Consider the following 14,146-nt stretch of genomic DNA (forward strand, 5'->3'; position numbering starts at 1 on the left):
AAGTGTTTTTTCATATATATTTTAATTTAATCCTCCCATCAACTCAGTAAGAATAATATCCTTACTTTCCACTCTAAAATTTTTATAAGACATATATAGAGTAATGTTATTGCTCAATATCACAAAGGCAGATAATAAAATTATGGCTAAAATCTAAAACAAATGGAAATAAAAGTAAACAACAAATGAATAAAACAAATTAAAAATAATATAATTAATGATGCTTTTTAAAATGTGTGGCCAGAATTAGCATTAAAGATTTAACACTCACCAGGGCTGGGGCTAGGATGAGGCAAATGAGGCATTTGCTTTGAGTTCAAAGTTTAAAGTAAGGGAAGACCAAAAATTCTCAGTAATCAAAAGAGTAAGGTTTAGGGAAGAGGAAGTCATTAGAACTTCAGTCATTCATTGGCAGCATGGCCACTGAAATGGTTAAAATGTTATTGAAAACAGAAGGTTTAAGGATGAGCAATTAGTCCAAGTCAGACTGGAGCAGAATCAAGGTAACGGTGAATGAAGTCTTCAACCACTGAACGGCTAAAGTTTTTGCCAGATCACTCTGGAGACCTTCTTTTGTTTGAGAAGTTGTAGTTATATCATTCAGGGAGTTACAGGATGGGTAAGGTAACAGGGAGAGAGGGAAGTTATGGTAGATAAAAAGCTCTAAAATCAATTCTAACAGCTGAATGGTGATAAACCTAGGTTTGTATTTGTCTTAGCCTATTTTGTGTTCCTATAATAGTAAAATACAGACTGGGTAGTTTATAAGAAATGTATTTCTTACAATTTTGGAGGCCAGGAAGACCAAGTTCAAGGGGCTTGCATCTGGTGAGGGCCTTCTTGCTATATCATCCCACAGTGGAAGGCAGAAGGGCAAGAAAGCACAAACAAAAGAGAGAGGAAAGGGTAGTGAACTCATCCTTTTATTAGGAACTCACTTTCATAATAACTAACCTGCGATAATAGCAGTAATCCATTCATAGGAGCAGAGCCCTCATGACCTAGTCACCTCTCAAAGGTCCCACATCTCAACACTATTGCTTCGGGGACTAAGTTTCTAACACGTGAACTTTGGGGAACACACTCAAGCCATAACAATAACCTGAGACTCCTTACTCATAGTTTAATGTCTTTGCTCCATAACATTCTACATTTCTAGGCTTATTATCCCAGAAACATGTCATAAAAGTTACAAGCTCAAGAAGTAAATATTCATTGAACAATCTAAATATTTCATTTAGTAACAGGTGAATTGAGAAGTTGGAAAATTTCTTTTAATAAATTGTGACAACATATTAGTATATTTATTCAAATACATGAATATTTCTGCATTTACCACATTAATGAAAAGAATCTTGATATAAAGTTCATTTGAATAGCCATATATTGAATCAGTTTGTGAACCCAGAGGGAAGAGTGCCACAACTGTTTTTTAGGTCTACACACATGCAAGCTAAGATAATAACAAAACTTGTATCACTTACCATATCCACATTACGATTTGTAAAGATAAAAATAAAACCCAGTTGGCCTACTGACTGGCTAGCTATATAGGAACAACACAGAAACCTTCAAAGAAAGGTAGCTTTGAAGAAATCATAGCAACATTTTCTGTTTTCCAAAATTATAACTATTTGTAGGCACAAGTAATGTCATGTGACAAACACTAGGGCCTGAACATTATTTATTCCAACACTTCTAACTAATAATCCTTAATAAGAGATTAATTATTCAATGGGTTATGAACCAGATTCATTCTCCAGAAAAATATTTTTGTAACTCAAAATTATAAATATGTATTAAAAATTTTTGGACTAAAGAGTTTTCTCATATCAATTAGACAAAGATTTTGTTTTATTTATTCCTCTGGGCAATAAAAAGGCACACCTTAAGAATAGCAAATGAAGGTTAATAAAATATTCTACCTCTAGATCTATTTCAGCTAATAATCTCAAAAGGAATAATAGAATTAGAGTATTATAATTCTGCAACCAGTAACAAATTGATGAATGAGAGCGATGATCCTTAGTGACTATACCATCACCACAAAAAATGAACACATGCTATATATCTCCTTTTTTTTTTTTTTGAGACAGAGTCTTGCTCTGTTACCCAGGCTGGAGTGCAGTGGCACGATCTCAGCTCACTGCAACCTCCACCTCCTGGGTTCAAGGGATTCTCCTGCCTCAGCCTCCCAAGTAGCTGGGATTACAGGTGCGTGCCACCACATGGGGCTAATTTTTTATATTTTTGGTAGAGATGGGGTTTCACCATGTTGGCCAGGCTGGTCTCGAACTCCTGATCACAAGTGATCCGCCTGGCTTGGCCTCTCAAAGTGCTGGGATTACAGGCGTGAGCCACCATGCCCAGCCGCTATGTATCTCCTAATGGAAGTGTACAGCATCATCTCTGGAGTGGTCTTACCCACAGATAAATAAATAAACCTTAATCTGAACAAGCTTCTCCCTATAACTATTGAAGATTATGATGCTGAATGTCAGGTATATTGGGTTATTATTCTATTTTCTGTAATGCTGTATACAATTGAGAATTTATATAATACATGATTTATTATAAATATCATGCCTTTAAATTGGAAAACTCAAGTAAAATGAAACAATTTTTAATGAAATATAAGTTGATAACTAGGTTCATAAAGAAATAGAAAACTTTAATCAGATAGTACAAGCAAACCGTAGTCTAGCCCTGGGCACCTGCAAAATCTTCCAGGATCAGCCATGTTTGGAAGCCCATTACATCAAATCATGAAGGAAAAGTTTATCACCACATTAAATAAACTCTTACAAACCATACAAGAAGATGGGAAGCTATTCAACCACTTTAGCAGGCTAGCTATACTTGATACAAAAACTAGATGATCATATCCCAAGGAAAGAACACTTCAGCCAAATTTACTCACATAGAGACACATTCTAAGTAAATGTATAGAATATCTAATACAGCAGTGAATAATACAGCAGTGAAGAAATAGGGAAATAGGCTGTGTCTAAGAAATGCAAAGATGATATCTTATTAGGAAAAATGTGAATTGGAATTCACTATGTTAACAGAGAAGGAGAACACATTTGATCACATGCAGCAGTAAAGGAAAAGCCACTGGTAATAATTGAACACCAATTCATGGTAATAACCTTTAGTATATTTACATTAGAATGGAATTTCCATATCATAAAATAAACAGCAATCATACTATTTGAAATGTTGGCAGCATTCTCAATAGTTCAGAACCAGATACAGAGGTGTGGTGCCAATTCTGCTGGTCAAACACGGACTGGATTGCAGAGCCAGTATACAGGCACACAGAAGAATACTAAGATAAAATTTATGAAAAATGAAAAGAAAGAGAATATGATTCTCTAATTAAAAATTCTAAAGAAATCAGCTCACAAAATATTCAAATGTATAAGGAAATTCAGTAAACTTGTGTAGAAAATCACTATAGTGAAATCAGAAATCTAGCCACATGAAACAAACAACTAATTAGAAAATGTAACAATGGGGTGGGGGTTGGGGGAGGGAGGGCATCAAGAAGATGAATGCTGGCTAATGGATGCTGGGCTTAATACCTATGTGATGGGATGATCTGGGAAGCAAACCACCATGGCATATGTTTACCTATGTGACACGTGTTTACCTATGTGACACAAACCACCATGGCACATGTTTACATATGTGACAAACCTGCACACGTACCCCAGAACTTAAAAGTTGAAGAAAAAAAGAGAAAATGTAATAACAATCCCATTATGTGGGCAAAGAACATGAACAAACACTTTTCAAAAGAAGATATACATATGGCCACAAGCATATGAAAAAAAGCTCAACATCATTGATCATTGATGAGAAACGCAAATCAAAACCACAGTGAAATACCATCTCACAACAAATAACTAATTAGAAAATGTAACAATGTAAAAAATAGAATGACTATTACCAAAAAGTCAAGAAAATAACAGATGCTGGAGAGGTTGTGGAGAAAAAGGAATGCTTACACACTGTTGGTGGGAGTATGAATTAGTTTAACCAGTGTGGAAAGCAGTGTGGTGATTCCTCAAAGAGCTGAAAACAAAACTACCATTCCACCCAGCAATCCTATGACTGGGTAGATACCCAAAGGAATATAAATTATTCTATCATAAAGGTACATTCACACATGTGTTCACTGTATTACTATTCAAGAGAGCAAAGGCATAGACTCAACCAAAATGTCCATCAATGGTAGACTGGCTAACAAAAACGTGACACATATACATCATGGAATACTATGCAGCCATAAAAGAAGATCATGCCCTTTTCAGGAACATGGATGGAACTGGAAGCCATTATTCTTAGCAAACTAAAATAAAAACAGAAAACCAAATACCACATGTTCTCACTTATAAGTGGGAGCTAAATGATGGGAACACATGGACACATATAGCGGAACAATGGATACTGGGGCCTTTTAGAAGGTGGAGGGTGGGAGGAAGGAGAGGGTCAGGAAAAATAACTAATAGGTGCTAGACTTAATACAAGGCTGATAAAATAATCTGTACAACAAACCCCCATGACACGAGTTTACCTATATAACAAACCTACACATATACTCCTGTACTTAAAATAAAGGTTAAAGAGAAAGAAGCCTCAAGGAATCTTGTAAAAACATTTGTGCTACCTCAAGACTTTAAGTCATTGAAATTCACTGTGAACTGGATTAGGATCTTACACGAGGGGCATAAGTAAAGCTTTTCAGAAATTCAAAGCTGACTCAGCCAGCGTAGTAGAAACAAAACAAACATAATATACAAAGCATTAAATTGAAAGTAATGGTTCCAAATAAGGAAAGATCCTAGCTACTTAAGATTTTCTCTGAGAAGTTCTTTTCTGGATTCCTTTTAGTGCCTGAATGAAAGATCCTTTGATGTTTCTGTCATCCTCATTTTTCTCCTAATGTACCATCCTGAAAATCTATTTCAATAAATTTGAGAGGGCTTTAAAAATAAAAAAAATGGAATGAAAAATATACCATTCAAAAGAGCAGCAACATTCAAAATATACCTAAAAAGAACATTCACAAAAACATACACACTCTATCAAAGCAAATATAAAAATGTTTTGATAGACTTAGGTGGATGCCTAAGTACAGCAATACAATATGTTTATACATGGTGAACATAATATTGTACAGATGTCAATTATCTTTATTTACAGATTTAGTGCCTTATTTGATGGCCTCAAGTCAGCAGAGAAGTGGCCCAGCACCTACAAAAAGTCAAGATAAGACACTGAGTGAGGACTGAGGGCATTACCTACCCAAGAAGAGGGACCCCCACAGAGCCCCGCCCCTACTGTCAATCTTGGGAGTCCCCAGGCGTGGCTGCTGAGCTCAGGTTCCACCTTACTTCCTACTCTGGACTCAGGGAAATGATCCTTTTTCTGAGGCTGACTGATTCAGCTTAGCAAAGAGAGAAGTCCCAGTGCCTGCAAAGTCAATGAAAGAAATATATGTATTTCTTTAAGAACTGCCCCTCCCCCGAACGCAGAACCATTTGCCGTTATGCTGGGAGAGCAAAGTGGGCGTGGCCGGACATGTTTCTCCTGACCTATCTTCCACATCATCAAGCTGTTACGGGCGAAACCTTGGTCTGAAACATGCGGCCAGAGAAATAAATCTCAGGATCCGGCAGGTGTCAAAGTGAGTATCATTTGTTATGACCTTCGAGACACACTCTTCCCAGAACAGAGGCTGCCTCACAGAGACCCATCCTTCTCTGCTCTGTCCTGCTCCCACTTTCAACTCTCTGTGTCCCAAAGCGCAGCCGTTAGGCCTAACACCCTTACTTCCTGTTGGGAATCTGTGGGATGGGAAGCCATGGTCTAAAGCGAGGCAGCCTCAAGTCAACAGAGGGAGGACTCAAAAGACTAAAGTAAAATTAATATCCTAAGTTAGAACTGATGTAGTCAGGAGTAAAATTAATATCCTGAGTTAGAACTGATGTGACAACCCCCCACAGAACAGTCCCACCCCGCTCCTGCCTTATGGGTTCCTAAAGCAATACCCTCAAGAGAACCAGGAGAGGTGGCCATTCTTAGACCAAGGTAGAATCTCCCTACCAAGGCTGTGAACACTATCTCATCCTCCGTCTTCTAGGGTGACCTCTTCATCAACCCAACTGCCTGCACTATTGTCTGTAGTCCCTGACAAGAGTAATTATGCCTCGAGGTCAGAAGAGTAAGCTCCGTGCCCGTGAGAAACGCCACCAGGCTCGTTGTGAGAATCAGGATCTGGGAGCTACTCAGGCCACTGTGGCAGAAGGAGAGTCACCCTCCTCTGCCTATCTTCTCTTTGGTGACAGACCCCAGAATTTGCCTGCTGCTGAGACACCTAGCATCCCTGAAGCGCTTCAGGGAGCCCCATCCACCACCAATGCTATTGCACCTGTTTCATGCAGTTCAAATGAAGGTGCCAGCAGCCAAGATGAGAAAAGTCTAGGTTCCTCAAGGGAAGCTGAGGGCTGGAAAGAAAATCCTTTAAACAAGAAAGTAGTGTCGCTGGTGCATTTCTTGCTTCAGAAGTATGAAACGAAAGAGCCAATTACAAAGGGAGATATGATAAAGTTTGTTATCAGGAAGGATAAGTGTCACTTCAATGAGATCCTCAAGAGAGCCTCTGAGCACATGGAGCTGGCACTTGGTGTTGATTTGAAGGAAGTGGATCCCATCAGGCACTACTATGCCTTTTTCAGCAAATTAGACCTCACCTATAATGAAACAACCAGTGATGAAGAAAAAATTCCCAAGACTGGCCTCCTGATGATTGCACTGGGTGTGATCTTTCTGAATGGCAACCGTGCCCCAGAAGAGGCAGTCTGGGAAATTATGAATATGATGGGTGTATATGCTGATAGGAAGCACTTCCTCTACGGGGATCCCAGGAAGGTCATGACCAAAGATTTGGTGCAGCTAAAGTACCTGGAGTACCAGCAAGTGCCCAACAGTGATCCTCCACGCTATGAATTCCTGTGGGGTCCAAGAGCTCACGCTGAAACTAGCAAGATGAAAGTCCTGGAGTTTGTAGCCAAGATGCATGATACCGTCCCTAGTGCCTTCCCATCCTGCTATGAAGAGGCTTTGAGGGATGAGGAACAGAGAACCCAAGCCAGAGCTGCAGCCAGGGCTCATACTGCTGCCATGGCAAATGCACGTTCCAGAACCACGTCTAGCAGCTTCTCCCATGCTAAGTGAAATCTGAGGCTTGTTCTTCACTTTTTGGTCGAAAAGGTCTGTCAACATTCTAATAGTGGAGGGCCATGGTGGGGCTGGAAGAAATAAGTGTATATCATCTTTGCATTCCTATTGTACATTGATAACTCGAGTTTTACTTTTCCATCTTTTTGTTTCCCCTAGGTTACATTTCAAATGTTCAAGTCTGAAGATTGTTTTCTTTGTGGAAGAGAAGAGCAGTCAACATTCTAAGTAGTGAATGGCCAGAGTGCGTCTGGAGGGAACACAGCATATATCATTTTGTGTTAATATTCTATAGTAACTCGGAGTTGTATCTTTTTCTTTCTTTTTTTTTTGGTGTTATATTTCAAATGTTGTTTCTTATAATAGAAGTTTTAGATAACTTCAGAATCTATATTTATTAATGACTTTGGTTACACACGTATTGCTATTTAAGAGTAGGAGTTTTATTGTTCTGTAAAACAAATTGGGAAACCTTCTTTCATATTTAATGAGCCAGAACAAGGAAACACAGTATTGGAATAGGTATTTCCTTAAAAAATGTGAGATGATTTAGCAGTAAAATTTTGGAGATCAAAACATAGGTGAGAAAAAGTAAACTTTTCAGTTCTTGGTTTTCTTTTTCCATTTTAGTCTGTTATATAAAAATAAAAGTCATACCTGGATTGGCTTAGCTTACTGAAGAAGGTAGGAAGAAATAAAATGTTTATGAACCAGCATCTATGCTTACCGGCTCATTCATTCCTCCAATATTAATCCAACATCTGATTTTTGAAAGTAATTTTGTTAGAAATGGGAAAACCAGGATACAAAACACCCCCCTCTGCTTAGACTTTTACAATTAATGAACAGTAATAATGTATGGAAGATGGTGAAATACTTCTAAGACCTAAAGGACAAGTAACAAGAGGGAGTAAGGAGGTAAGGAGTTAGAGAGGGGTTTGGGAAAAGTGCTGAAGTGTATCTGGCTGAAAATGGTAAGGTGCAAATTCTCTGAAGAAAGGCCCTTTTAGACTTTTGGAAACTTTGAGTCTCTCAGTGGGATATACTTTTAATTTAAGCTGGGTGGTGGGCTAGATGAAGCTTTGGGACTGGAGAGCAGAGGCCAGGCACTCAGATGGTGTGTCTCATTGTTGAAGGACAAAACCCTGGAGTGGAAAGCTCCACTTAAGAGTTACCTTGGTGACATCAATAAACCAGAAGAAAACCTCGGCCGGGCGCAGTGGCTCACGCCTGTAATCCCAGCACTTTGGGAGGCCGAGGCGGGCAGATCACGAGGTCAGGAGATTGAGACCATCCTGGCTAACATGGTGAAACCCCATCTCTACTAAAAATACAAAAAAATTATCTGGGCATGGTGGAGGGCGCCTGTAGTCCCAGCTACTTTGGAGGCTGAGGCAGAGAATTGCTTGAACCTAGGAGGCGAAGCTTGCAGTGAGCCGAGATCTTGCCACTGTGCTCCAGCCTGGGTGACAGAGCGAGACTCTGTCTTAAAAAACAAAAAAAAATCTCTTGGGGCAGAAGTGAGAAGTGGATAGTGTCCTGTGCTCTTGTTCACATTCAGTTGAACACATAGCACAATCTAGTTATTTTATGCACAGCCTCTCCAGGAAATTTTTGAGAAATAATGGTGAAACTGCCTTGATGTGGGATGCTGAAAAGCTACTGTGTTGGCTCCTTTGCTCTGAACTGAGAGAGCCAAATCCTAGTATTTAAAAGGACATATTTTTGAGACAGGGTCTGGTTCTTTTCCCCAGGCTGGAACACAGTGGTGCAATCATGGCTCACTATAGCCTTGACTTCCCAGGCTCAAGCAATCCTCCCACATTAGCCTCTCAAGTAGCTGGAACTAGAATCACACATCACCCTACCCAGCAAATTTTTTGTATTTTTGTACAGACAGGGTTTCACCGTGTCACCAAGGCTGGTCTTGAACTCCTGACATCAAGTGATCCACCCACTTCAGCCTCCCAAAGTACTGGGAATACAGGTGTGAACCACCACACTCATCTTAAAAGGATATTTTAATTAAGTTATCTTCAGTATAATTTGGCAAACTCTAAGGGAGAACATATTTGATGATGATGAAATGAATGAAAATAGGGGTGGTTTGGATGGAATGGCACCTGGGAGGGAAGTTGTTGGTCCTTGACACAAATTCTAGGACTTTGTGTTTCATTCAACTGGGGAAGACTCCCTACATGCAAATTAAACAACTTATCTTCAAATGGGGAAATTTTATTTGCTTTTATATGCTAAATACATAATGGGCTAATTTGATATTAATTGTCCTAGAAAGCTGCATATTTTCCTGAATTAATAAAAATAAATCTCCCAAGAGGGGAGGGTGATATCATCTGTGGTAAAAATAATTATAATTATATAACTACCATTCTTTAAAGACCCAATATTTTCCATAATTCTGCTAAGTGCTTCATATCCATTACATAGATTCCAACAGTGCTACAAGTTAGGGCTTATCAGACATTATTTGCCAAACTTGTAATTTTAAGTTTACATGGCTAATAGGTGACAGAGCTGAGACTAGACCCCTGGTCTAATGTGGCCAGAATTATTCTATGCTCACATTTTTCTACTCCTCCCAATCTGAGGCAGATCTTTTGTCTAATTCACTAGTCTTTTCACTACTGCAAAATCTATTACAATTAAAAATAAAGGACTCTGGCCAAAGTACTAAAAGCAGGCCTGTATTAGGTTGTTCTCACATTGCTATAAAGAAATATCCGAGACTGGGTAATTTATAAAGAAAATAGATTTAATTGGCTCATGGTTCTGTAGGCTATACAGGAAGCATAGCAGTATGTGCTTCTGGGGAGGCCTCGGAAAACTTACAATCATGGTGGAAGGTGAAGGGAAAGCGGGCATGACTCACATGGCTGGAACAGGAGGAAGAGAAAGAAGGGGTAGGTGCCACACACTTTTAAACAACCAGATCTCATGAGAACTCAGGACAGTATGAAGGGGGAAATCTACCCCCGTAATACAATCACCTCCCACCAGACATCATCTCTAGCCTTGGGGATTACATTTCACCATGAGATTTGGGTGGGGACACATAGCCAAACTGTATCATTTCATCTCTGGCCCCTCTCGAATCTCATGTCCTTCTCACATTGCAAAATCCAATCATCCCTTCCCAACAGTGCCCCAAAGTCTTAACTCATTCCAGCATTAACTCAAAAGTCCAAAGTCTCATCTGAGACAAGGCTAGTCCCTTTCACTTATGGGAAAGAAAAAAAGTTACTTCCAAGATACAAAGATACAATGGCAGTAAAAGCATTGGTTAAATACTCCCATTCCAAAAGGGAGAAATCAGCCCAAAGAAGGGGAATACAGGCCCCATGCAAGTCAGAAACCTAGCAGGGCAGTCATTAAATATTAAAGCTCCAAAATAATCTTTTTTTTTTTTTTTGAGACAGAGTTTCACTCTTGCTGCCCAGGCTGGAGTGCATGCCTTCTGCCTTCAAGTGATTCTCCTGCCTCAGCCTCCAAAATAGCTGGGATTACAGGTGTGTGCCACCACGCCTGGCTAACTTTGTATTTTTTTTTTTAGTAGAGAGGGAGTTTCACCATGTTGGTCAGGCTGGTCTCGAACTCCTGACCTCAAGTGATCCACCTGCCTCGGCCTCCCAAAGTGCTGGGATTACAGGTGTGAGCCCCCGCGCCTGGCCCAAAGTAATCTTTTTTGACTCCATATTCCATATCCAAAGCACTCTGATACTCCCAAGCTCCACCCTTGTGGCTTTGCAGGCTTTAACCCCTGTGGTTGCTCTCATGGGCTGGCACTGAGTGCCTGCAGCTTTTCCAGGTGCATAGTGCAAGCTTCCAGTAGATCTAACATCACAGAGTCTGGAGGACGATGGCCCTCTTATCATAACTACACTAGACAGTGTCCCAGTGGGGATTACGTCTGGGGGCTCCAACCCCACATTTCCCCTCAACACTGCCTTAGTAGAGGCTCTCCATGAGGGCTTGGGCCCTGCAGCAGGCTTCTGTCTGGACATCCAGGTGTTTCCATACATCCTCTGAAATCTAGGTGGAGGCTCCCAAGCCTCAAGTCTTGCACACTGTGTAACGATAGACTTAACATAATGTGGAAGCTGCCAAGGCTTACAACTTGCACCCTCTGAAGCAGCAGCCTGAGCTGTACCTGGGCCCCTTTGAGCCACAGCTGGTGCTGGAGTGGTCAGGATGCAGGGAGCAGTATCCTGAGGCTACACAGAAAGCAAGAGCGGGTGGGGAGGGCTGGGCATGGCCCACAAAACCAACCATTCATTTCTCCTAGACCACTGGGCCTGTGACGGTAGGGACTGCTGTGAAGTCTCTGCAATGCCTTCAAGGCCTTTTTCCCAGGGTCTTGGCTATTAGCACTTGGCTCCTTTTCACTTATGCGAATTTCTGCAGCCTGCTTGAATTCCTCCCCTGAAAATAGGCATTTGTTTTCTACCACATGGCCAGGCTGCAAATTTTCCAAACTTTTATGCTCTGCTTCCCTTTTGAATATAAAGCTCCAGTTTTACATCATTTGTTTGATCACATATATGAGCATATATTGTTAGAGGCAGCCAGCTCACATCTTGAATGCTTTGCTGCTTAGAAATTTCTTCCACCAGGTAACCTAAATCATCACTCTCAAGTTCAAAGTTCCACAGATCCCTAGGGCAGGGGCACAATGCCACCAGGTTCTTTGCTAACACATAACAAAAGTGACCTTTGCTCCAGTTCCCAGTACGTTTCTTATTTCCATCTGAGACCTCCTCAACCTGAACTTCATTGTCCAGATCACTATCAGCATTTTGGTCACAACCATTCCATAAGTCGCTAGGAAGTCCCAAATTTTCCCTCACCTTCCTGTCTTCTGAGCCCTCCAAAACCTTCCAATCTCTTCCCATCACCCAGTTCCAAAGCTGCTTCCGCATTTTCAGGTATCTTTGTAGCAGTGCCCCACTCCTGGATACCTTGGGCAGCCCTTCTTTTCTTTATAAATTATCCAGTCTCAGATATTTCTTTATAGCAAAGCCATTCTCACATTGTTCTAAAGAAATACCTGAGACTGTGTAATTTATAAAGAAAAGAGGTTTAATTGGCTCACAGTTCTGTAGGCTGTACAGGATGTTTCTGCTTCTGGGGAGGCCTCAGAAAACTTGCAATCATGGCAGAAGGTGAGGGGGAAGCAGGCACATCTTACATGGCTGAAGCAGGAGGAAGAGGGAGAATGGAGAAGTACTACACACTTTTAAAAAACAAGATCTCATGAAAACTCAGGACAGTACCAAGGGGGAAATCCGCCCCCATAATTCAATCACCTTCCACAGTGCCCCACCTCCAGCCCTGGGGATTGCATTTCAACATGAGATTTGTGGGAGGACATAGATCCAAACCATAACAAGCCCTAAATAAGGAAGGTAAAGATGAGAATAAAGCATACATTTGGGATTATTTGTGGGATTCATTTTCTGAGGATCCTCCTGTCCCTAGCCCAAGGTTTCCTCGAGAGTAGAATTCTGCCCAAGTGCTGGGACATGAGTCCTGATTCAGCACTTTCTTACATTACAGCACCTTTCCCCTAAGTATTCCCAAGTGTGCCTTCATATATAAACTGGCACCTTGTCTTCTACCGAGCTCTTCACTGCCTTCTCTGAAGATTGCACCCCTGTTTTCCGTGATACGGACAGACCAGAATCACTTGTCTGACTCTAGACTTAGAGCATCCTGCTCTCTGCAGATGCCCCTTGGAGGTCCCGTCCCTTTCAGTGGAACCTCTGACAGTGATGTTTAGATATCTGATTACCACAACCCCCCCTTCCACCCCACATCTTTAAGTAGTCTTAAAGTGTATTTCAAATGAACCAATTATTAGAGTCTGGTTATGATTTTTCACAGACCATGTACTGGTTCTTGGGATGTAACTGAAGTGTGAAAGAAGGTTTTTTTTAATAACCCAGATTTTCAGTAGGATTTTTAAAGGGTGTGCTATTTGAGACCAGTCCCTGAACAAACGCACTGATGGGTGAGACTACCTAGATGGTCCAAAACAAAGCCACCTTCGTAAGTTGGAGGTGAGGAAAGGCCATGGAAATCACTGTGAAGCAAACATCTACTGAGGCCAAATTCCTCAGCCCTCCTCCCATCAGAGTCTGTCTAAGAAGAAAAAAATGGCTTTTTGGCAGACATGCTGTGTTTGAACAGCAAAGATAAAGATAATTCACCATTGTTGTGCTGCCTCTTATCTCAGTACTGGTCCCAGAGGAAAATCCTGATTTTTTCCTTGTGCCAAATGGCACTTGTAAGTGTCCTGCACGTTCAGTCATGTTGAGGTTTGCAGAATTCATAAGTCAAGATTCTTACCATGCAGAAAGAGAAAGGTGCACATTCTTATCCTATTGACACTCAGTGCAGTGAGATCAGTGCAGAAAGGTGCTACTGAATGAAAAAGGAGAATTCCCCATGCTGAGATTTTACAGGGTCCTTTTGAAAATGAAATGTGATCCTGTATTTGAAAGCAACTGTCATGTAGGAGGCTGACAGAAATTGTTGAAGAATTGCAAGGCAAATTTGCCTCCTTAGAAACTCCACCAAGAAATGAAGAGGGTTGTTTTCATAACAAATTCTAATAATTATTCCTTTACCATGCACTTATTATGTAACAGTTAATGAGAGAGACTGCAAGTGCTCATTCACATGGGGTCTTACTCTCCTTTCTGGACTCATGGGAAGACTGTATTACCCAGTTCACCTGTAGTTAGGAAGAATTATGTGACTTCCCTTGCCCCTGAAACATAAGCTATCAAGAGCTCATGCTGAGATGTAAAGCAACATGTTGGAGGCAGCCTGTATCTCTGGATCACCTGTTAGTGGAGACCCCTGCCCACTTACATCA

General features: G+C 40.8%; 1 protein-coding gene across 1 annotated transcript; it reads left to right on the forward strand.

Moving 5' to 3' along the window:
* Positions 1-5,557: 5,557 nt before the first annotated feature.
* MAGEB18 (MAGE family member B18) lies at positions 5,558-7,964 on the forward strand. Its single transcript, XM_528911.7, has 3 exons — positions 5,558-5,695; positions 6,152-7,281; positions 7,408-7,964. Exon 2 carries the CDS (start codon positions 6,214-6,216, stop codon positions 7,243-7,245), a length of 1,032 nt encoding a protein of 343 aa, XP_528911.1. The 5' UTR covers positions 5,558-5,695; positions 6,152-6,213; the 3' UTR covers positions 7,246-7,281; positions 7,408-7,964.
* Positions 7,965-14,146: the final 6,182 nt, after the last annotated feature.

This window comes from Pan troglodytes, chromosome X, assembly GCF_028858775.2.
Source record: "Pan troglodytes isolate AG18354 chromosome X, NHGRI_mPanTro3-v2.0_pri, whole genome shotgun sequence".
Lineage (NCBI taxonomy): Eukaryota > Metazoa > Chordata > Mammalia > Primates > Hominidae > Pan > Pan troglodytes.